The 25749-nt window shown below is 40.0% G+C and overlaps 1 protein-coding gene across 5 annotated transcripts in view; it reads left to right on the forward strand.

Annotated features, from left to right (window-relative positions):
• Window positions 1-25370, forward strand: part of LOC132406788 (uncharacterized) — a 36554-nt gene extending 11184 nt beyond the window's left edge. Inside the window, exons 7-14 of one of the 5 annotated variants that reach the window (XR_009516240.1) lie at window positions 1141-1322; window positions 3365-3443; window positions 6833-6913; window positions 12481-12561; window positions 13670-14676; window positions 18081-18160; window positions 20749-20945; window positions 24716-25370. Coding sequence is in view for 4 of the 5 variants with exons in the window: in XM_059992763.1 (XP_059848746.1) it covers window positions 1141-1322; window positions 3365-3443; window positions 6833-6913; window positions 12481-12561; window positions 13670-14676; window positions 18081-18160; window positions 24716-24782 (1577 nt within the window). In the remaining variant the exon portion in view is untranslated. The remainder of the gene's footprint in view (window positions 1-1140; window positions 1323-3364; window positions 3444-6832; window positions 6914-12480; window positions 12562-13669; window positions 14677-18080; window positions 18161-20748; window positions 20946-24715) is intronic. The other 4 variants (XM_059992764.1, XM_059992766.1, XM_059992763.1 and 1 more) reach the window with 4 other exon arrangements.
• The last annotated feature ends 379 nt before the right edge of the window (window positions 25371-25749 follow it).

Genomic DNA, 25749 nt, shown 5'->3' on the forward strand with positions numbered 1-25749 from the left:
TCCCATGGCATTACAGGAAAGTTACTGGCATGGTTACTGGCATGGCTGATTGGTAGAAGGTAGCAAGTAGGAATTAAAGGATCCTTTTCTGGTTGACTGCCAGTGACTAGTGGTGTTCCACATGGTTTGGTGTTAGGACCACTCCTTTTTGTAGTATACATCAATGATGTAGATGATGGAATTGATAACTTTGTTGCCAAGTTTGTAGGTGATGTTGGTGGAGGGGCAAGTAGTGTTGAGGAAACGAGAGTGGCAAATGAAATGCAGTGTTGGGAAATGCATGGTCATGCACTTGGTGGTAGAAATAAATGTGCAGAGTATTTTCTAAGTGGGGAGAAAACCTAAAAATCTGAGATTCAAAAGGACTTGGAAGTCCTTGTGCAGAACACCCTAAAAGCTAACTTGCAGATAGAGTCAGTGGTGAGAAAGACAAATGCAACGTTAGCATTAATTTCAAGAGATCTAAACTACAAGAGCAAGGATGTGTCACTGAGGCTTTATAAGGCACTGGTGAGGCCTCACCTTGAGTATTGTCAACAGTGTTGGGCTCCTCATCTAAGAAAAGATGTGCTGGCATTGGAGAGGGTTCAGAGGAGGTTTACAATGAAGATTCTGGGAATGAAAAGGTTATCTTACAAGGAATGTTGATAACTCTGGGTCTGTACTCACTGGAATTTAGGAGGATGGGGGGGGGGGGGGGAATCTCATTGACAACTTTTGAAAGTCCTAGACAGAGTAGATGTGGAAAAGATGTTTCCCATGGTGGGGAAGTCTAGGACAGGAGGGCACAGCCTCAGGATAGAGGGGCATCCATTTAAAAGTGAAATGTGGAGAAATTTCTTAAGCCAAAGGGTAGTGAATTGATAGAATTTATTACCACTGGCAGCTGTAGAGGCCAGGTCATTGGGTGTATTTAAGGCAGAGCTTGATCTGTTCTTGATTAGACTCAGCATCAAAGGTTACAGGGAGAAGGCTGGGGAGTGGAGCTGAGGGGAAAAAAGGATCAACCATGGTTGAATGGCGGAGCAGGCTAATTGGTCCAAATGGCCTAATGCTGCTCCTATGTGTTAAAGGTCTTACGGAAATTCTTCATTTTATTGGTAAACAATGACAAAATTAATCTTTGTTTTAAATTTTTAGATCTTGGTTTATCAAATATGATTAATGCAGCAGAGGAAGATGAAATTAGAGTGTTGAAACATGCTGCTGAACTTTGCCTTGATCCAGATGTTGATCCCAAAGCTTCAACATCCACAACACCTTTTTTGTTACCATCACTGAATCAGCCTTCAGGTTGGAAAGCTATGAGAAGGCAAAATAAGGTACAGTGGTTTTAATCGTTTTCTCAGGTATTCGTAGGTATTGCTGTTTGTACTGTGTGAGGAGGATTAGAGTTCATTATGCTTTCAGTAAGTTGTAAAACATTATAACCTTCATGGTTTATCTGAGTTGATAAGAGTGCACATTTTTCTAGAACTCTTACAATGGGGCGTTCAGGTGAGATCCATGTTGTATTTCACATCTTCATGCTGCACCACAGTCATATTCCAAAAACATGTCAACTTCAAAACATACCCAGATGATACTCAGTGAGTCGGCTGCCCACTGTCACAATCTAGAGCGTGTATAGACCTTTGTTTAATGGTTCAAATGATTTTACAATTGGGCAAAGCTTGTAGAAAACTTCTAGTTGCACCATGCAGAACTGGCATTTTCCCACATTAGTGGCAGAAATAGAAAGGTTTATGCACATGTGACATAGAAGCAGAATTAGAGCATTCAGCTCATCAAGTCTGTTCTGCCGTTTCATCACAGCTGATTTATTATCCCTCCTGACCCCGTTCTTCTGCCTTTATTTCTGTAACCATTGACGCCCTTACTAATCAAGAAACTATCAACATTTGCTTTAAATATCCCCATTAACTTGGTCTTTACAGCCAAATGTGGCAATGAATTCCACAGATTCATACCTTCTGGCTAAAGTAATTCCTCCTCATTTCTGTTCTAAAGGGACTTCCTTCTAATTTGAAGTTGTGCCCTCTGGTTCTAGTCTTCCTCGCTATGGGAATGTCCTTTCCAGGTGTACTTCAGCAAGTACAGGCCCAGAGCCATCAAGTGCTCCTCAGACGGTAACCCTTTCATTCTCATGAACAACCTCTGGATCATTTCTGATGCCAGCACATCCTTCCTGAGATGAGGGGTCCAAAACTGCTCACAATACCCCAAATGCTGTATAAAAGCCTTATAAAGCCTCAGCATTTCATCCCTGCTTTTATATTCTAGTCCTCTTGAAATGAATGCTAACATTGCATTTGCCTTCCTTACTACCAACTTGACTTGCAAGTTAACCTTTAGGAAATCCTGCACGAGGACTCCCAAATTCTTTTGCATTTCTGATTTATGATTTTCCTCCCTGTTCAGAAAACAGTATACACTTTTATTCCTTCTACCAAAATGTTTGACCATATCTTTCTCTACATTACATTCCATCTGCCATTTATTTGTCCATTCTCCTAATCTGTCTAAGTCCTCTGCAGACTCCCCATTTCTTCAACACTACCTTTCTCTCAAACTATCTGTATTGTCCACAATCATGGCCACAGTGACATCAATTCCATCATACAAATCATTGACATTGTGAAGAGAAGCTGTCCCAATACTGACCTTTGCGGAACACCATTAATCACCTACAGCCAACCAGGAAAGGCCTCCTGACAATTAGCCAATTGTTTATTCATGCTAGTAACTTTCCTGTAATTCTGTGAGTTCTCATCTTGTTTAGCAGCCCCATGTGTGACACCTTGCCAAAGACCTAGTACATTCCAATCTTGGTGTTCTCTCTGAATTTTTTTACAACTATTCTTGGCTTTTGGAAACGTCATGAGATATTACAGATATTAGATTGAGACTCTTCTGTAGGTTTCTATGTATGTCTAATATTATCTATTCACTTGATACACTGATCTATTATTTATTTCTGAAATATTTTTAACAATCTCTCAGAAACAAATAATAAATTTGCTATTTGATCAGTAATCAGACTGACACGTTGCTCAATGAATTATTTATATATGTTTGCTCATTATTAATTGCTGCAAACTGCTTGATTATCTCCCCAGTATGATGTTGGTAGAGCCACCTGATAGATGGGTGCGTTTTAAGTTATAGCTCATTTAGAATGCCAGATCATCATTAAAACTGGGCATTATTGCAAATGAATTAAATCAGAGAAATGTTTATGGATGGTGCTATATATAATCAGTTTGTGGGGGGAATGTTGAATATTTGATGATAAAATATCAATGTTGCAAGCTTTCTAGTAAAGAAAAAATTGATCATTTTAATTTTTGCTGTTTTTTAATAGAAGAGAAAAAATTTCACTGTACCGGAAGTAATGCTAATGATTTCTCCTCAACAAGAAGAAGCCTTGAATAATATAAAAGGTGAGCATTTTGAGCAGTACCTCAGCATTCATATTTTTTCCAAGTGAATTATCAACTTAACTTTGCCTTTTGAAATTGTTTCTTAAAATATGTTGTCTGGTACATTCATTTTTGTTGGTCTGTTTTATTGCTCAGTTGCAAACAAATACAGTGGATTCCAGTTAATTAGGATATTTCGGGACATGTACATTTTTGACCCAATTAAGCAGTTGCCCCAGTTAGCTGAAGGTTCATGGAAATAGTTAAAATGCTACAGGAAAAGACAAACTACCATTTAACTGATTAACAAGTTATGTCTTTAAATTAAAGTATAGAACAAATTGGAGTGCTTCCAACTGGTGGTTGTCTGTGGTATCCAATGATGACAGGAAACTGGTGTGGGAGAGTTTTTAAAGTGTAAAGCCATTGCCCTGGACCATTCCACTCTCCGGAAGTTGGAAGTCTGGGTCCGGTGGGGTGAGTAGATGTCACAATTTGGGTCTTCACTGGTTGTGCTGGATAACCATGACTTCTGTGCCTTGTCATACAGACAGACATACTTTATTGATCCCAAGGGAAATTGGGTTTCGTTATAGTCGCACCAACCAAGAATAGTGTAGAAATATAGCAATATAAAACCATAAATAATTAAATAATACTTAGTAAATTATTCCAAGTGGAAATAAGTCCAGGACCAGACTATTGGCTCAGTGTGTCTGACACGCCGAGGGAGGAGTTGTAAAGTTTGATGGCCACAGGCAGGAATGATTTCCTATGACGCTCAGTGTTGCATCTCGGTGGAATGAGTCTCTGGCTGAATGTACTCCTGTGCCTAACCAGTACGTTATGGAGTAGATGGGAGACATTGTCCAAGATGGCATGCAACTTGGACAGCATCCTCTTTTCAGACAGAGAGTCCAGTTCCACCCCCACAACGTCACTGGCCTTGCGAATGAGTTTGTTGATTCTGTTGGTGTCTGCTACCCTCAGCCTGCTGCCCTAGCACACAACAGCAAACATGATAGCACTGGCCACCACAGACTCATAGAACATCTTCAGCATCGTCCGTCAGATGTTAAGGACCTCAGTCTCCTCAGGAAGTAGAGACGGCTCTGACCCTTCTTGTAGACAGCCTCAGTGTTCTTTGACCAGTCCGGTTTATTGTCAGTTCGTATCCCCAGGTAATTGTAATCCTCCGCCATGTCCACACTGACCCTTTGGATGGAAACAGGGGTCACCAGTGCCTTAGCCCTCCTCAGGTCCACCACCAGCTCCTTAGTCCTTTTCACATTAAGCTGTAAATGATTCTGCTTACACCATGTGACAAATTTCCCACTGTAGCCCTGTACTCCGCCTCATCTCCCTTGCTGATGCATCCAACTATGGCAGAGTCATCAGAAAACTTCTGAAGATGGCAAGACTCTGTGCAGTAGTTGAAGTCCGAGGTGTCGATGGTGAAGGGGAAGGGTGACAGGACAGTCCCCTGTGGAGCCCCAGTGCTGCTGACCACTCTGTCTGACACACAGTGTTGCAAGTGCACGTACTGTGGTCTGCCAGCCAGGTAATCAATAATCCATGACACCAGGGAAGCATCCACCTGCATCACTGTCAGCTTCTCACCCAGCAGAGCAGGGCAGATGGTGTTGAGCGCACTGGAGAAGTCAAAAAACATGACCCTCACAGTGCTCGCCGGCTTGTCCAGGTGGGTGTAGACATGGTTCAGCAGGTAGACGATGGCATCCTCAACTCCTAGTCGGGGCTGGTAGGCAAACTGGAGGGGTCTAAGTGTGGCCTAACCATAGGCTGGAGCTGCTTTAGAACAAGTCTCTCCAGGGTCTTCATGATGTGGGAGGTCAATGCCACCGGTTTGTAGTCATTGGAGCCACTGGGGTGCGGTGTCTTCGGTACAGGGACAAGGCAGGACGTCTTCCACAGCACAGGAACCCTCTGGAGACTCAGGCTCAGGTTGAAGACATGGTGAAGTACTCCACATAGCTGGGGGGCACAGGTTTTGAGCATCCTGGAGCTGACACCATCCAGGCCTGCAGCCTTGCTTGGGTGGAGACGTTTCAGCTGTCTTCTCATCTGTTCAGCTGTGAAGCCCACTGTACTGGTTTCCGGTGGGGTAGGGGTGCAGTCATGAGAGCATGGTGCCCTTTGCTCTCCACGTAGCATTGCACAACCACCTTCCTACCTTCTTGGCTGTTGGATCTCACTGTAGATCACATCCACCCAGTCCACCAGAACTGACTTCTCATGTGAGGAAAATATGTCTTTGTCTCACCGGGGTATGAGATCCATTGGCTATCCTCGCCTGGTTTAGCCAGTCTGCCTGAGCGGCATACTGGGTTGGGGCTGCTGTCGCATGTAAGCAGCTGCTTGAAGACACAGGTGTCGGTTGAGTGTATGCTGGGGGCCAAAGGTAGGATTCAAGATGGTGGTTGATACCTTCAAATTCTTTGTAGTGCTTCTAACTTGTTGAAGTAGTGAAATTGTTTCCTTTTCACTCCCAGCCATTTCTGGCATTTCCAAGTCTGAATTCTTGAAACTGCAGTGGACAAAACAATTCTGAATTGTCTTTTTGCTTATTTCTTGCCAGCTATCAGTGACAGAAATCACTGCTTTTTGAACATGAACGCATGCAACTGATATCTCAAAACTGTTTGCTGTAATCGTGGTATAGTGTCTATCACCCACACGATGTGCATATGACTGACACTAGTTAGAAAATGTTTGGCAACAGTCTCTTACCCAAAATAGGTGGCATATTAAAAAGAATCTGGCAGTTTTCTCAATTTGTTTTTGTTTTTTAAGAGTTGTCCCAAATAAGCAGCTGCTCCAATTAACCAATAGCCCAATTAACAAGAAACAACTGTATTGCAGTAGTTGCAATTTTATGTTGGTTCTGTTTTAAGCTGTTATTGCAGATTGGGTACAAATAGGGGAAAAGGGAGAAAGTAATTGTTTGGGAGATGTGATTTTTATTTGAATAAAGTGATTAAGCTACTGGACTATTGTCCTATTTGTAATTTATTTTAAATGTTCAAAGATATCATCCATATAAGTCTTTAGAGTGAAAGAAATGATTGAAGAGTAAAAATACAAATAAAAGGTCCATGCATTTATTCAGATTTCTGCTGAACGTTAAAAGAAAGCAACAAGTGTTACTTAAGTGCATCTCCAAATTTTCAGTTTTTAATTTAATAAAATTGTTTGGATTATATTTCATAACTGCATCCACATTAATTAGATAATTTTGGACTGAGATTGCTTGTTTTGAAACTCCTTTCAATTTTTATGCTGTCAGACTCCAAGCCTCTCCTTTGTCTTTATTTTGTAAATTTAAATAAATAGGAAAGCAGAAATAATTCTATTGTAAGTTATTGGAAAACATTTTTTTTCTTCATTAGAATGGAAGGATGATTTTGTATGCACTGAAGATCCAGAATCTGGGCATAATGGTTACACAGATGTGTCCATGGGTATTACAGGTATGTTTAAACATAATAAAACTTTAGAAAATTAAGTTGAGGCATTGTTTATAAGAAATGTGGATTCACTTTCAGGAATTTGTGGTTCATGCTCTATTATTTGTTTACTTTTTATTGTTTGCATGATTTGGTTGAGTTATAGAAAAGTACAGCACAGAAACAGACCATTCTGCCATCAAGTCTATGCCAAACAATTTAAACTGCATAGTCCATTCAGTCTGTACCCGGACCATTGCTACTATCCAAACTTCTCTTAAACCTTGAAATCAAGCTGTCATGCACCACTTGCATTGGCAGCTTGTTCTACACTGTCATGACCCTCTAGGTGAAGAAGTTTCCCCTCATTTCCCTTAAACTTTTCATCTTTCTCCCTTGGCCAATAATCTCTAATTGTGGTCCCACCCAACCTCAGTGGAAAAAGTCTGCTTGCATTCCCCCTATCTGTACCCCTCCATAATTTTGTATACCTGTATCAAATCTCCCATCAATTTTCTACGTTCTAAGGAATAAAGTTCTAACCTGTTCAATCGTTCCTTATTACTCAGGTCCTCCAGTCCTGGTAGCATGCTTCTAAATTTTCTTTGTATTCTTTCAACCTTACGTACATCTTTCCTGTAGGTACATGATCAAAGCTGCACATAATACTCCAAATTAGGCCTCACCAACGTCTTATATAACTTCAAAATGCTTCCCATTTCTTGTACTTTGACTTATGAAGGCCTACGTGACAAGAGCTTTCTTTACGACCTATCTACCTGTGCGACCACTTTCAATGAATTATGGACCTGTAATCCCTGTGTTCTACCACACTCCTCAATGCCCTACCATTCACTTTGTAAGACCTAACCTTGTTGGGTCCTACCAGCGTGCAACACCTCACACTCATCTGCATTAAATTCCATCTGCTATTTTTCCAGCAGGTCCAGATCCCGCTGCAAGCTTTCATATAGTTACTGTCCACTATGCTCCAAATCTTGGTGTCATCCACAAATTTGCTGATAATCACATTGTCATCCAAATCATCAATATAAATAGCAAATAGCAACAGAGCCAACTCTGATTCCTGTGGCACTCTGCTAGTCACAGGCCTCCAGTCAGAGAGGCAACCATTTACTACCACCCATTGGCTTCTCCCCAAAACCAATATCTAATCCAGTTTACCACCTCATTTCAAATGGTAAGCAGCTGAACCTTCCTGGCCAACCTCCCATGTGGGACCTTATCAAAAATGCCTATATAAAAGTCTATATAAACAACATACATTGCCTTGACTTCATCAACTTTCCTGGTAACTTCGTTGAGAAACTCTGTAAGTTTGGTTAGATATGACTTCCATGCACAAAACCATGCTGACTATCCCTAATTAGATAGATAGATAGATACTTTATTCATACCCAAGGGGAAATTCAACATTTTTCCAGTGTCCCATACACTTATTGTAGCAAAACTAATTACATACAGTATTTAACAGTATAAATATGATATGCATCTAAAATCACCCTCCCAAAAAGCATTAATAAATAGCTTTTAAAAAGTTCTTAAATAGTTTACTAAAGTGCATTGAGTGTTAACTTAAGCTCAGTCCTAACCCCGGCACTTAACATGTCTTGCCCCTGGTGGTTGAATTGTAGAGCCGAATGGCGTTGGGGAGTAATGATCTCTTCATCCTGTCTGAGGAGCATTGCATTGACAGCAACCTGCTGCTGAAGCTGCTTCTCTGTCTCTGGATGGTGCTGTACAGAGGATGTTCAGGGTTTTCCATGATTGACCGTAGCCTACTCAGCGCCCTCCACTCTGCCACCGATGTCATACTCTCCAGTTCTGTGCCCACAACAGAGCCCACCTTCCTTACCAGCTTATTAAGACGTGAGGCGTCCCTCTTCTTAATGCTGCCTCCCCAGCACGCCACCACAAAGAAGAGGGCGCTCTCCACAACTGACCGATAGAACATCTTCAGCATCTCACTACAAACATTGAATGACGCCAGCCTTATGAGGAAGTACAGTCGACTCTGTGCTTTCCTGCACAGGGCATCTGTGTTGGCAGTCCAGTCTAGCTTCTTGGCTAACTGCACTCCCAGATACTTGTAGGTCTTAACCTGCTCCATGCATTCTCCATTAATGATCACTGGCTCCATATGAGGCTTAGGTCTCCTAAAGTCCACCACCATCTCCTTGGTCTTGGTGATATTGAGACGCAGATAGTTTGAGTTGCACCATATCACAAAGTCCTGTATCAGTTTCCTGTACTCTTCCTCCTGACCATTCCTGACACACCCCACTATGGCCGTGTCATCAGCGAACTTCTGCACATGGCAGGACTCCGAGTTATATTGGAAGTCTGATGTATACAGGGTTAACAGGACCGGAGAGAGCACGGTCCCCTGCGGCGCTCCTGTGCTGCTGACCACCGTGTCAGACCTACAGTCTCCCAACCGCACATACTGAGGTCTGTCTGTCAAGTAGTCCGTTATCCAAGCCACCATGTGTGAGTCTACCCCCATCTCCGTTAGTTTGTGTCTTAAGATCCTGGGCTGGATGGTGTTAAAGGCACTAGAGAAGTCCAGGAATGTAATCCTCACAGCACCACTGACCCTGTCCAGGTGAGAGAGGGATTTGTGCAGCAAGTACGTGATAGCGTCCTCCACTCCCACCTTCTCTTGATGCGCAATTAGTCCCTGTCTATCCAAATATTCATATATCTGGTTCCTTGGAATACTTTCCAATAACTTTCCCACTATTGATGTCAGGCTTACAAGCCTATAATTTCCTGGTTTATTTATAGAGCCTTTCTTAAATAGCAGAACAACATTAGCAATCCTCCAGTCCTCCGGTACCTTACCTGTTGTTAAGAATTATTTAAATATCTCTGCTAAGGCCTCTGCAGTTGCCTCCCATGGAGTCTTAGGGAACACCTTGTCAGGCCCTGAGGATTTCCCCATCCTAATTTGCTTCATGACAGTAAACACCTCCTCTACTGCAATCTGTGTAGGCTCCATGACCTTGCTGTGGCTTCGCTTCATTTCTATAGACTCTGTGTCTGTCTCCTGAATAAAGACATGCAAAAAATCCATTTAAGATCAACCCCATCCCTTTTGGCTCCATACGTAGATTACCATTCTGGTCTTCTAGAGGACCAATTTTGTTCTTTGCAATCTTTTTGCTCTTAACGTACAGTATCTATAGAAACATTCAGAGTTCTCCTTTACCTTGTCAGCTAGGGCATCTTTTGCATTTCTTGAACTCCTCAAGTACCTTGTTTGTTCCTACTTGTTTACGCTTGCTTTGCTCCTTTTTTTCTTAACCAGGATCTCAATATTTCATGAAAACAAAGATTCCCTAAACCTGTTATCGTTACCTTTTATTCTGACAGGCAGATGCAAGCTTCGTGCTCTCAAAATTTCATTTTTGAAGGCCTCCCACTTACCAAGTACACCTTTGCCAGGAAACAGCCTGCCCCATTCTACATTTACCAGATCCTTTCTACTACCATCAAATTTGGCTTTTTTCCCCGATATAGAATTTCAACCCACAGACCAGACCTATCCTTTTCCATATTTACTTTGAAACTAATAGCATTATGATCACTAGATGCTAAGTGTTCCACTACACAATCTTCTGTCACCTGTCCTGTCTTGTTCCCTAATAACAGATCAAGTATCACATACTCTTGTTGGTACTTTTATGCACTGATTAAGGAAACTTTGCTGAACACATTTAGCATACTATCCCATCTAGTCCTTTTACAGTAGGGGAGTACCAGGTAATAGATGGAAAGTTAAAATCACCTACTATAACAACCTTGTGTTTCTTGCAACAGTCTGCAATCTCCCAACAAATTTGTTCCTCTATGTTCTGTGGACCAAAACGTTGGTATATAATAAAGCCCCATTAATGTGCTCATACCTTTCTTGTTCCTCAGTTCCACCCATAAAGCCTGTCCAGATTAGTTCTAAGCACTGCTGTGACATTTTCCCTAACTAGTAATGCCACTTCTCCCCTTTTAATCCCTCCTGATCTGGTGCATCTAAAACAATGGAACCCCAAAATATTGAGTTGCCAGTCCTGCCCCTCCTGCAACCAAGTCTCAGTAATGGCTACAATGTCATAATTCCATGTGTTGATCCATGCCCTGAGTTCATCTGCCTTTCCTACAATACCTCTAGCATTGAAATATATCCAGCTCAGAACATTAGTCACACCATGCTCAAATTTTTGATTCCTGACTTTGAGGACTCAACTTCTCCCATTATCTCTATTATCTGTTCTGGCACTCTGGTTCCCATCACCCTGTAACTCTGGTTTAAACTGCAATCCCCCACCTCCCCATTAGGATATTAGTCCCCTTCCAGCTTAGGTGCAAGCCATTTCTTCTGTACACATCTCGCCTTTTGTGGAAGAGAGTCCAGTGCACGGGTAGCAATCCTGAGATCACAACCCTGGAGATCCTGTTCTTTAACTGAGAACCTAACTGGCTGAACTCACTTTGCAGAACTTTGTCCCTCTTTCTACCTATGTCTTTGGTACCAATGTGGACCATGATACCCTTGCCCTCCCACTTAAGAATGCTGAGGACTCTTATCTGAGATATCCCAAGATCCTGGCACCTGGGGGCCACCATCTGGGAATCTCCTTCACAGGACCTACTTTCTGTTCCCGTAACTAATGAATCCCCTATCACTACAGCTCGCCTGTTCTCCCCTCTGAGTCACAGAGTCAGACTCAGTGCCTGAGACCTTACTGCTGTGGCTTTCTTTTGCTAGGTCATCCCCTCACAACAGTATCCAAAGTGGTAGACCTGTTGTTGAGGGGAATGGTTGTTTAACCCCATTCTGAATCGTTATTGTCACCCAGTCTCCTGTGTCCTGCACCTTTGGTGTAACTACCTGTATATTTGTCCTATCTGTCACTGTCTCAGCCTCCTAAATGATCTGGAGCTCATGCATTTCCAGCTCCAATTCCTTAACGCAGAGTATTAAAAGCTGCAGATGAATGCACTTCTTGCAGGTAAAATTGTCAGAGCCACTGGAGGTCTCCCTGCCTTCCCACATCCCACAAGAGGAGCTTTCAACTATTCTGTGTGACATTACTATTGTTCTAACTGCAAATATAAAGAAGGAAATAATAAACTGAAGGAAAGAAATCTGCCTGCAGCTTTTTCGCTTGCTCTCAGTCAAGCCTCTTCTTGCTGCAGCTTCAAAAAGAAAAGTCTCAAATAACCACTCTAATACTGTCCACTCCAGCGAAGGCCACTCCAACTTTTCTTGCCTGTAGGATGTTCGTGGATCTTGCTTACGTTTTTTTTTTGTAGATTCTATTGTGTTTCTTTGTTTTGTAGCTGCCTGCAAGAAGATTAATTTCAAATTTGTATGATGTATACTTTGAATTATGGAAGTTGGGCAGAAATGAAACATTTTGATTTCTACATGAACACATTGGTTCCAAGTGTTTCTAATGATTTCTCCTGAGTCCAGTTTTTCAAGGTTCCATCTCTCCCTCACACGCTATTTATTATAGTTTAAATTAACATCATAAAACATAAATACAATTGGTTGTACTGTATTACAGTAGAGCAGGAGGTTCCATCTTCACAGAATCCTTGGAATGCAGTATCCCCTGTGTGCCTTGGTGGAATTCCATCTTCAGGAGGTGAGTAATACGTTGATTGGTCAAACACTTCCAGATTTGAGATGCAAGTTCCAAAAAAAAAAGAATTACTTATTTACTCCAGCTACCTCTGCAGCAAAATCAGATTTAAATATTTTCTTATGCTGAGCAGGGGGCATTTAGGAAGGATCTGCAAAGAGCAGTGTGAAATCCTATAGGCTATCAGTTAGTTGCAAATATCACTTGTTTCTGCAGATGTTCTTATTTTGGATTTAACTAGAGAGTTTAAATGTTGGAGAAGCTCCAACATTTACCAAGTAGGCTTTCTGAATCAGGATTGTTATGTTACGACCTCTTGTAGAAGGATGTTTTTACAGCATAAGTTTCATAGTAGCTTACTGGTATTTGCAGGTATTGGAGAATATTTATAGATTTGGTTGCTTCATCAATGTGTGAATGTGCAAAGAACAATAGGAAATATTTTTGTATTTTATAATGAAGAAGTTAGCAAATTCAGTCCTTGGTCTTTTTAGTTAGATCTTATGAATTTGTAGATCTTTTTCAGTGCAGACTCTCTGATAGATTTCTGAAGTTGCGAAGTAAGTATGATTGTGATTTTATCTTCCTTTCAGTCATGTAATGTGCAATGTCATTAAGAGGCATATTGGCAAATGATTACACATATTTTCAAAGCACTTGCAAGTGACAGTCATCCTTTAGGGCACTGCACACGGGAGCAAATGTAATCTTCAAGTGAAATGGGATCAGAAGACAGGAGAAGGTGCATCATAAAGTAGGAATTCAATTCTAGACACAATTTTGAAGTCATATTCTATCTGCAGTTTGTATTTTGTTTATAAATCTCTTTTGTGTTGCTTTGGAATAGAAACTGCCAATTGCACTGCAGGCAAGATCCTAATTTATCTCTTATTTATAGGATTTGTTGCATGAACAGATTGTTATTGTGTTGATATTAAGAATGGCAATAATTTGTCATACTTTAATCATACCCATCTCCATTGATGGCAATATAGCTTCCATAATAAGTTATAACAATGAAGGAAGTTGATATGAAAGATATGAGATTAGTGTTTTAATGTGTGAATTGAATCAAGTAGCACAATTAATGGAGCTGATTATTTAATTTCAGAAACTTGTATTTCATGTACTTCAGAACCTTGTAAGAAGCACAATGGCAGATGTCGTGTCCTTTGCTCTACGTTCGTTGATGCTCCTGGTTGTAGTGGTCTAGCTGGTGAACTTCAGCTTCCAGACAACAGTACACAAGATGAGCCAGATAAATCAGTAGAGTTGTATACAGAGGAGTCCCAACATTCAGAAGGCCATTGTAGTAAAGGTTCATTACTCTCACTAGCCACATCATCAGATAATGAAAGAGACAGAATATATGTGACAGAACCTATGAAAACCAACAGAGTGAAATCTATTAAGTCCAGTCTGGCTGCCAGTGACCGTTTGTTTAAAAGCCTGTCTCCTTTATCAAGTACAGTTGTTAATTCCAATGACTTGAATTGTGTGGGCTCAGCAAAAAACTTTGCTCCTCTGTCACCAGTTAAAAATGATGGCCAATGTAGGCCGATCATGGCTTTGTACAATCATGCAGCAGAAACTCAAAACAGTGTACCGGAAATAGAAGAAACACAGTTAAAAGATATCAGAGACAAGGAATGTTATGAAAGGCCAAGAGCTGCGAAAAGAAGATGGCAGTCTGGGAGCACAGAAGATCAATTGGACAGGAACTGTGTTGATCAAGGCACTTTCTCGATGCAGACGAGGGCTGAAATTGAGGATGGGGACTCCATGAACTTGAGTAGCAATGAGACATTCATTGATGCAGATCATTATGAAGAAATAGCTGATGATTATCAGATGAACAACATTACTGGCCAGAAAAAGGAAAAAGGTAGAATGAATAAAATATTTAAAGATACTGATTTGAATAATTTGCCACGAAGCAACAAGAAAGCATTGTCAACAAAGTATCATCAATTAGACTTTGTTTCCAAGAGACCATCAGAAGTTCATAATTGTAAAGGGCAGGGATCAGTAGTAACTGCAATTGGCCAGTACACAGAGGATGAATGGGTGCGTGCTTTGCAACAACATAATGCTAACCAAAGCAAAGATGAACCTCGGGTAAGTTCTCTCAAAAATGATAAAGAGAAACAAATCAGTTTTTACAGAATTTATTTGGTTCTTTGAATTCCAATGTAATGCTCCCAAGTTCTCATTTAAAATCCTTCTGAGTTGTGTAATGGGTTTTACTATAAAGTGCCAGAATTTGCTGATCACATCCACAAATTGGCACCAGCTGGATTGCAGGGTTATAGGTGTGTTGGAGTTGTAGCTATTTTCTGTGCATTGAACCTTTTGTATAATGTAATCTGGTTCACATTGATTATATGCACATACTTGTTATAACTTCTCTATAAAGGTGCCACTTTAAAAATAAGGCAGCCAGGAATATAAGAAAAATTGATGCTTCTGTATCCTATGTATCTTAGAGTGCTATCTTGTAACAGTTTGATATTTCTGTCAAATGTCAGTATATGAGCTAATTACAAAGTTTGGAGAGTTTGGAATGGGTTTATGATGAATTTAGCAAATTACACAAGGTAAGGCTGGATCCTAGATGTTGCATTAAATTACATATTCATGTATGTAGGGAAGCTGTAAGCAACAACCCACAAAATTTCTGGTTGTAATCAGTTATTCAAAGCATTTTGTGTTTTTTTTTGAAAAGATTATAATAATACAAGTGATTCATAGTATTATCGATCAATTATAAATAACAACAAATCAAATTAGTAATGGAAGCAATGTGCAAATAAATTTAAAATGCCTGAGAAGATTTGGTTTCTGCCTATATTTCTGATGTAGGGTAAGAACATAATAAATGGTGTTCAAATTTTGCACTTTGAGTGGAACGAAGCATTGATGATTTCTTTGTAAAGGACAATGACACAAATGTCTGCTCAGAAATAGAATTGAAAACATGATCTAAACTTCACCTGAAAGCAGCCAATTTGGGCATACACCAACTGGTCACAATTCATTGTCATCCAACCTGACTATCACCATAAAGGTCTCAAATGTGGTTATCTGCTATCACAAAAAAAAGCCAAATATAAGACAGAAACCAAATACAAAGTATTTCATTCTGACATGGATGAAGTACTGACATGACCAAACCTGATTATTTTATTAAAACATACAGTATACTCAATATGGTGTGAACTTCGCACATGTAATTGCTTCTTGTTGGGCATGGGTCAGGTAGCCAGGCTTTGCAATTACGTAAAACAATAATACATAGGAGTAGATTAGGCCATTCAGCCTGTCAAGTTTACTCTGCCGTGGCTGATCATTTCCTTCTCAACCCCAATCTCCTGGCCTTTTCCCTCTAATCTTTCACACCCTGACTAATCAAGAGCCTATCAACCTCTGCCTCAAATGCACTCTGACCTGGCCCAAAACTGCTCTCAGTACTCCAAGTGAGGCCTCACTAGTGCATTAAATAGCCTTAGCATTACATCCTTGCTTGTATATTCAATTCCCTTTGAAATGAATGCTAATGTTGTATTCGCCTTTCTCACCACCGATTCATCCTGCAAATTACGCTTTAGGGAATCTTGCAAGAGGACTAAAAAGTCCCTTTGCATCTCAAATCTTTTAATGTTCTCCCTGTTTAGAAAATAGTCTAAGCTTTTATTCATTTTTCCCATTCTTCTAATCTGTCTAAGTACTTCTGGAGCCTCTCTGCTTCCTCAACACTACCTGCCCCTCCACCTATCTTCATATCATCCACAAGTTGTCCACAAAACCAAGAATTTTATCATCCAAATTGTTGACAATGTAAAAAGGAGTGGTCTCAACACAAACCTCTGTTGAATACCACTAGTCACCAGCAGCCAATCTGAAAAGGATCCCTTTATTCCCACTCTTTGCCTTCCGCTAATCAGCCAATGCTCTATCCATGCTATTATACTGTAATTCTTCGGGCTGCTATTCTGCAGCCTTATATGCAGCACTTTGTCAAAGGACTTCTGAAAATCCAAGAATGCAACATCAAACAATTCTCCTTTTTCTATCCTGTTTGTTATTTTTTCAAAGAATTCTGACAGATCTGTCAGGCAAAATTTCTCCTTAGGAAGCCATGCTGACTTTTGCCTATTTTGCCATGTGCCTGCAAGTACCCTGAAATCACATCCTTAACAATCGACTCCAACATCTTCACAACCACTGAAATCAGGCGAATTGGCCGATTAATTTCCTTTCTTCTGCCTCCCTCCCTCCATTGAAGAGTGACATTTGCAATTTTCCAATCCTCTGGAACCATTGTCAGAATCTGTTGATTCTTGAGAAATCATTACAAATGCCTCCACATTCTCTTCAGCTACCTCTTTTATATCCCTGGGGTATAGTCCGTCAGGTCCAGATAACATGGCCTTTCAATTTCCCAAGCACTACTTTCCTAATCATAGCAACTGCATTCACTTCTGCCCTCTGATACTCTAGAACTTTCACCGTATTACTAAGGGCTTCCACAGTGAAAACCAGTGCAAAATATTTATTCAGTATGCCTGCCATTTCCTTGTCCCCATTACTCTCTCTCCAGCGTCATTTGCCAGTGGTCCGCTATCTGCTCTTGCCTCTCTTTTACTTTATATAGCTGAAAAAACTACTGGTATCATTTTTGTTATTATTGGCTAGCTTACCTTCGTATTTTATCTTCTCCCCCTTGTGGTTTTTTTTAGTTGTTTTCTGTTGGTTTTTAAAAATGTCCTAATCCTCTAACTTACAACTAATCTTTGCTCTATTATATGCCCTTTCTTTTGCTTTTATCTTAGCCATGGTTGTGTCATTCTGCCTCATCCTCTTTGGGATGAATCTATCCTGTGTCTTCTGAATTCTCCCAGAAACTTTAGCTATTGCAGCTCTGCCATCATCCCTGCTAGTATTCCCTTCCAATCAGCTTTGGCCAGCTCCTCTACAATACCACCTTAATTACCTTTACTCCACTATAACACTGATACTCTGGCTTTAGTTTCTCCTTCTCAAACTACAGGCTGAATTCTATCTTCTGATCACTGCTTTGATGTTACTCATCCCTGTTACTCAAGTAACTTTGATGTTCCAATAAGTGCAGTCATCTTAAAGTAAGTTAAGATCCCACAGATAACCAGTTCAGAGTGTCCTATAACAACTGCCATGGATGGTCCCATTTCAGTCAAATATTCTTAAAAAGAAATAATGCTGCTGTTGAGGTCTATTAGCTTTTAGTTAATGTGGAAAAAGTGAGGACATTTAATATTGATGTTGCACTATTGTTGGGGACAAAAAACTTCATCAAACATGCACTTAAGTATTAAGTTTTGTTTTGTAATAATTTATTAGCCAATTCTTTCCATTGCTGCCAAGTGTGCCAAAATGTTGGATAAATAGGCATGCTTGTAAATAAAACACCTTACAGCAGACATTTTGGTAAGGCTTTGGGTTTCTTGAATGATACAAATCAAGTTTCTTTCTAATTTTTGCAGAGACATCCTGATGGAAGCAGATTTTTATACAGCTATCCAGCACCTACTGCTGAGCTAATCGCTCAAGTGAACTCTATAAGGTCTGTTCACTGTAAACATGTCCTTTTAGAAAATGTCTCGCTCTTTCTCAATAAGTGTTTCCACAAATATGGTCAAAGTTGGTGCCAAGAAGATTTGCAGCACAAAAACAACCTGGCCCATGAATCTGTGCCAACATTTAATTGTAACATTAATCCCACATTTTTTTTTAATCAAATTACCGGTATTCTACCACTCAACTACAAAAAGGAAATTTATAAAGGCCAATTAATCTACTGATCTTTAGGGTGTGAGAGGAAACTCAAATGGCCATAGAGATAATGTGCAAATTTCACACAGATAGCATCCAAGGTCAGGATTGGACATGGGTCTCTCACACTGAGACAATGGCTCTTTTAAGCACAATCCTCTACTGTCTGTAAAGGTCTATGGGTTAACCCAATTTCATGTGTTAGCATGCAATTGGCAGCTTCATGACCAATCATTTAACTTCTGTCAGATCCCCTCTTAAAAGGTTATTGCACCTCTTTTTGAGTATTTTAACTAATTACAAGTCAGAGCGTGATTTTTTTTTTTACAGCATAACAGTGCTCACTGACCTAACCCTAACTCCCATCTCTTTATTTGGTCTTTAAATCCAAAGTTTATCCAAAAACTATTTAATGTGAATTTTCTGCATTTAATCTCCTTTTAGATTCAGATCAACATTATCTTCTTTCAACATTGTAAGATTGTGGTTATCCTCAACTAACACCACTCTTAATCCTTGACCCATTATTTACATCAAACCTCTTAAGCTTCTTGTTGCCTAAAATAAATAGTCATCAAAGTTATGCTCTGTCCTTAACCCATGTTTTTTCAAGATACTGCTTATTGTGTTTGAATTTTTCCTAGTATGGACATGGAGCATACTGGCTTGTAACTCAGCTCTAGTGCTTTCTCCCTCTTAAGTTGAAGAATGCAGTAGAACAGAGTGATCTAGGAATAATGGTGCATAGTTCCCAGAAGGTGGAATCTCATGTGGATAGGGTGGTAAAGAAAGCTTTTGGTATGTTGGCCTTTATAAATCAGAGCATTGAGTGTAGGAGTTGGGATGTAATGTTAAAATTGTACAAGGCATTGGTAAGGCTGAATTTGGAGTATTGTGTACAGTTCTGGTCACTGAATTATAGGAAAGATGTCAACAAAATAGAGAGAGTACAGAGAAGATTTACTAGAATGTTACCTGGGTTTCAGCACCTAAGTTACAGGGAAAGATTGAACAAGTTAGGTCTTTATTCTTTGGAGCATAGAAGGTTGAGGAGGGACTTGATAGAGGTATTTAAAATTATGAGGGGGATAGATAGAGTTGACATGGATAGGCTTTTTCCATTGAGAGTAGGGGAGATTCAAACAAGAGGACATGAGTTGAGACTTAGGGGGCAGATGTTTAAGGGTAACATGAGGGGGAATTTCTTTACTCAGAGTGGTAGCTGTGTGGAACGAGCTTCCAGTAAACGTAGTAGAGGCAGGTTCGGTATTGTCATTTAAAGCAAAATTGGATAGCTATATGGACAGGAAAGGAATGGAGGGTTATGGACTGAGTGCTGGTCAGTAGAACTAGGTGAGATTAAGCATTCGGCACGGACTAGAAGGGCCGAGATGGCCTGTTTTCGTGCTGTAATTGTTATATGGTTATAAGTACATGTTAGCAAGTTTCCTGCCTTCTAACTCCATGCTTTTATTGAAAGTGGATTAAAAATAATGATCAGACCAAATATTATTTCCTTTCATATGTCTCTTCCAGTGACACTCCAAGGTAATAATTTATCTCTTTCAAAAATTCAAAAGCCCCTAATGTTTCCTACTCCATGTTTTTCCTGATTGTCTCTGGCACGTTTCCTTTTTCTTTTTGAAGCCAGCAAAATGCCTTTTGCATACACTCTGGTATTCTACCTCCACACATAGGTTACCAGTTTGGCCTTTATAGGTTTACTCTTTTGTTAGAATTCCTCATGTTCTTTTCAATTCCTTGTGTTCTGTTCGTTCAAAGAAAAACTTCAGGTTTTCTATATCTTACTTGCTAATACTTTTCCAATATCTTCCTATTTTCCTTCATAATTTCACCCCATCAGGAAAGGATGCTATTTTGGAAGGATCCTTTTTTTCACTACATGTATAATCCATGTTTCTACTCAGTATGCTGACAAAAGCTGTATTATTTTGGAGGGACTTGCCAGGTTAGGTAGCTAAATGAAGGGTCTTGACTCGAAGCATTGACTCTCAATTTCCCTCTGTAGATACTGCCCGACTTGCTGTGTTGCTTCAGATTCCAGCATCTGCAGTCTCTTGTCTCCATTTTGTTACTCCACTGTGAAGCCTCTTCACGGTATGCCCACTTTGAAGAAGTGTTCTTCTCTCTTCAACTGGAAATCTCTGAGACCCTCTGTCTCTGCTTCCTCTATGATTTCTGCTTCTATCCTGTCCTTTGACCACACTCTCACCTAGGCTCACTATGTCCAGATATAACCATATTACAATCACAGCACGGAAACAGGCCATCTTGGCCCTCCTAGTCCGTGCTGAACCCTTAATCTCACATGATGAAGCATCTCAACCCATAAAGCTAACTGTCCTTTTCCTTCTGTAGATGGTGCCAGACCTGCTGAGTTACACCAGCATTTGTGTGTTGCTGTATATTCCCAAGCACCTGCAGTCTCTTGTGTCTGAATTTCTTTGGTGCTGTTCAAGTTTGGCAAAATATTCAAGTGCTGCTGAATTTTGTTCAGGAGGAACAAGAATGATTGGAAGATTCACTAAGCTACAATTTTAAGGAAGATTCAAAAAGTAAGAAAGAAAATAAGCTGGTGTGAGGTCCAAGAGGGTTAGAGCATTAACGTTACAGTTAGACTATCAGTGGTGAATAGAGAAATGATGATAAAGCCAATGCTGGAAAAAAACAGTATGTACTCTGTGAAGTGCAATTTGGATAAAGACCAGAAATCTGATATTGTAGGCTCAGGTTGTGATGCAAGTTATCTGGGAATGTGGGCAAGCTTGAGGTAACAATGCAAGTTGATACATCCTGGGTGAGGATATGAAGAACAGTGGAGGTGTGATTTTTGAGACTAATGAAATAGCAGACAAAGGCTTTGATTTTACAAGGAAATTGAAGAAATGTGAAAGCAACGATTTCAAATGTATAGTTAAACAGCCAATTTCAACAATGATCTGGATGGGTTAATAATCTTAAATGTTTCAATCAGATCCCCTCTCAATCTCCTTAATTCCAGCATGTACAAGTCCAGTCTCTCTAACCTCTCTGCGTAAGACAGTCCAGACATCCCAGGAATTAACCTCGTGAATCTACGCTACACTTCCTGTACAGCCAGGATGTCCTTCCTTAACCCTGGAGATCAAAACTGTACACAATACTCCAGTTGTGATCTCACGAGGGCTCTGTACAAATGCAAGAGGATTTCCTTGCTCTTGTACTCAATTCCCTTTGTAATAAAGGCCATTCCATTAGCCTTCTTCACTGCCTGCTGCACTTGCTCATTCACCTTCAGTGACTGAAGAAGGACTCCTAGATCTCATTGTATTTCTCCCTTACCCAACTCTACAACATTCAGATAATAATTTGCCTTCCTGTTCTTACTCCCAAAGTGGATAACCTCACTGGTAGGGCACTGAGGAGTGCAGTAGAACAGAGGGATCTAGGAATACAGATACATAATTCCCTAAAAGTGGTGTCACAGGTAGAGAGGGTTGTGAAGAGAGCTTTTGGTACATTGGCTTTCATGAATCAAAGTATTGAGTATAAGAAACAAAAAGCACAAAACGCTGGCAGAACTCAGCAGGCCAGACAACATCTGTGGGAGGAGGTAATAACGAGTTGGAATGTTATGGTGAGGTTGTATAAGACATTGGTGAGGCCGAATTTGGAGTATTATGTGCAGTTTTGGTCACCGAATTACAGGAAGGATATTAATAAGGTTGAAAGAGTGTAGAGAAAGTTTACAAGAATGTTGCCAGGACTTGAGAAACTGGGTTACAGAGAAAGATTGAATAGGTTAGGACTTTATTCCCTGGAGCATAGAAGAATGAGGGGAGATTTGATAGAGGTATATAAAATTATGATGGGTATAGATAGAGTGAATGCAAGCAGGCTTTTTCCACTGAGGCTAGGGGAGAAAAAAAACCAGAGCACATGGGTTAAGGGTGAAGGGGGAAAAGTTTAAAGGGAACATGGGGTGGGGGGAGGCTTCTTCACACAGAGTGGTGGGAGTGTGGAATGAGCTGCCAGATGAAGTGGTAAATGCAGGCTCACTTTAACATTTAAGAAAAACTTGGTACATGGATGAGAGGTGTATGGAGGGATATGGTCCAGGTGCAGGTCAGTGGGACTAGGCAGAAAAATGGTTCGGCACAGCCAAGAAGGACCAAAAGGCCTGTTTCTGTGCTGTAGTGTTTTATGGTTCTATAAACCCTATCATTCTTGTAAACTTTCTCTGGACCCTTTCCAATGACAATTCATCCTTAGATCTGAAGTTCAAAGCTGCTCACAGTATTTTAAATGTGGTCTAGCCAATGCCTTATAAATCCTCTATATTACATCCTTGCTTTTATATTCTAGTCCAGAAATGAATGCTAACATTGCATTTGCCTGCCTTACTACTTACTACCAATTCAAGCTACAAGTTAACATTTAGATAATCCTACACTCAGATTCCCAATTCCCTTTGCACCTCCAATTTCTGAATTTACTCCCCATTTAGAAAAATAGTTTATCCCCATTCCTTCTACCAAAGTGCATGATTATACACTTGCATTCACTGTATTCCATCTGCTACTTTGCCCATTCTCCTGATCGGTTCAGGTACTTCTGCAGATTCCCTGCTTTGAACACTACCTCTCCTTCCACCTTTGTGTCATTCGCAAACTTGGCCACAAAGCCATCAATTCTGTTATCCAGATTATTAACAGATAACTTAAAAAGTAGCAGACCCAATACCAGACCCTGTGGGTCACTACTAATCACAAACAACCAACCAAAAAATGTTCCCTTTATTCCCACTGTTTGCCTTCTGCCAATCATCCATTCTTCTGTTCATGTAAGTATCTTTCCTGTGATACCATGGGCTTTTATCCTGTTAAGCAGCCTCGTGTGGCACTTTGTCAAAGGCCTTCTGAAAATCCAAGTAAGCAACATCTACTGACTCATCTTTGTCCATCCTGCTTGTCATTTCCTCAAAGAATTCCAACAGATTTGTCGGGCAAGATTTTTTCCTAAGGAAACCATAGTGACTTCGGCTTATTTTATTGTGTGCCTTCAAGTACCCTGAAACCTCATCCTTAATAATGGACTCCAACATCTTCCCAACCACTCAAGTCAAGCCTCCCTCCATCTTAGAGTGGATGATATTTGCGATTTTCCAGTTCTCTGGAACCATTCCAGAGAATCTAGTGATTCTTAAAAAATCACTACTGTTGCCTCCACAATCTCTTCAGCTGCCTCTTTAATTACTCTGGGATGTCGTCCAACTGGTGCAGGTGACTGATGTACCTTCAGCTTCCCAAGCACCTTTTCCTTAGTAATAGCGACTGCACTCACTCTGTCCCCGATACTCTTGAATTTTGGGATACTTCTAGTGTATTCCATGGTGAAGACTGATACAAAACACTTATTCAGTTTGTCTGCCCCTTCTTTGTTCCCCCTTACTACCTCTCTAGTGTCATTTTTCAGTGGTCTGATGTCCATTTTTGCCTCTCTTTTACTTTTATACATCTGAAAATAACCTTATATTTAGTTATTATTGGCTGGCTTACCTTTGTATGCATCGTTTCACTCTTGTTTCTCTTTTAGTTGCCTGCTGTTAGTTCTTAAAAACTTCCCAATCCTCCAGCTTCCCACTATTTTTTTGTTATATTGTATGCCTTCTCTTTTGCTTTACTATTGTCTTTGACTTCCCTTGTCAGCCATGGCTACCTCATTCTCCTTTTAGAATGCTGCTGCTTTGGGATGAACTGATCTTGTATCTTCTGAAATACTTACAGAAACTCCTGCCATTGCTACTTTGCCATCATTCCTGCTAGTGCCCCCTTCCAACTATCTTTGGCCAGCTCCTCTCATGCTTCTTTAGTTACTGTTATTTAGCTGTAATACTGATTTTTGCCTTCTCTCAAACTGCAGGGTGAATTCTATCAAATGATGATCACTGCCTTGATTAGCTCCCTAATCAAATCTGGTTCATTACACATCTAGGTCTTTTCCCTAGCAGGATTGGCATTGTCTAGTAGGGGTTAGCTGTATTCAGGAATCTAATGAATGGTAGTGACACAGCCAGGTAGAAAGAATGATAGGTTATAGTAAATGTAATGAATTGACCTGAGAGTAGTTTGCAAAGTGTTGCCACACTCCAGTGTCATAGTAGCAGAAGTCTTAAGCTCTGTGGCAGAAGCAGCAGCACATACCATGTATCATGCAGAGAAATAAGATGGGGCTGTCAGTGCAGGGGAAGAAATCACCAGATGAGCATCGGATGTGATGCTTGAGGGAATATATAAAAAAAGCCCAGTTATGGCATAAAGCTAATAACTTTCTTCATATTTTTCAGGGTTTCAAGTGATCTACTGAAATGGGCAGTTTCATATCTCTCCGGACCAAGTTTAAAACAAGATTGACTTCTGCTCAGTGCTGACATAATTAACTGGTGCTTGAATTTTTTCAAGGCACTTATTAAATTTGAATGCCATTTTCCTTTGATTTCAATGATGGTTTATATTACAAGTGTGTTGTTCTGTTAATTCTGCAAAATCCCTGAATGTTGTTTGTAGACTTCCACTTTCATGTGGAAGTAATAAAATCGACATTGGAAGAGTGGAAAAACAGGTATTATGCTACTTCTATGGGCTGTTCTTGGCAATTTCTACTGTTGACTTAGATCAGTTTTGCCTTTGGACAAACCTGGAAGACCTGAAGAACTGGAAAGAGATCAAAGAAATTTGTTGCTCTTGCTAAAAAATGTGATTAAATTTCTGAGGAGAATTTTGTGGCATGTTCATATTTGGCCATTTTAGAGGTCTATTACTATTGTAATGAAGGGATTATAATTTGCTTTACTGTTTCTGTTTTTGTCTTGATGTCATCAGCTTAACTCCAAATTCAGAGCTGTACTTTTGGTATGTGCAACATTTGAAGAGAAGCCATTATTGTTTGTTAATAAATAAAAGTAATATTTTTCTTTCAGTATTTAATTTTAAGAAGCTAAATTTGTTGTCGAGTGAGAGTTTGTGTTGAAACATGGTATACATTTATTCACAATCCAAATATCCCAGTGGTGTAGTTTTTTTTGGATTGAAAATGATCAAAAATAAATCTCAGAGGTAAAGGTATTTCGAAGTCTTACAAAGGGAATACAAAAGTTGGAAGAGGCCAGATTATAGAAGGACTTTAAAATTGGTAAGAATTTTAAAACCATTGTGTTGCTTGAAAAAAGGTTTCTTCTTAAGGCCGTTACCTGGAACTCTTAAAACCACATTTGAGTATATACAACATTATCACTTTTTCATCAGATGAGCTAACATTTGTAGTGAGAGAAATGGGGTGAATGTTCAAGACTAACTGAAAATAATTATGGTTTAAAAACTA

The sequence above is a fragment of the Hypanus sabinus genome, chromosome 17 (assembly GCF_030144855.1).
Source record: "Hypanus sabinus isolate sHypSab1 chromosome 17, sHypSab1.hap1, whole genome shotgun sequence".
Lineage (NCBI taxonomy): Eukaryota > Metazoa > Chordata > Chondrichthyes > Myliobatiformes > Dasyatidae > Hypanus > Hypanus sabinus.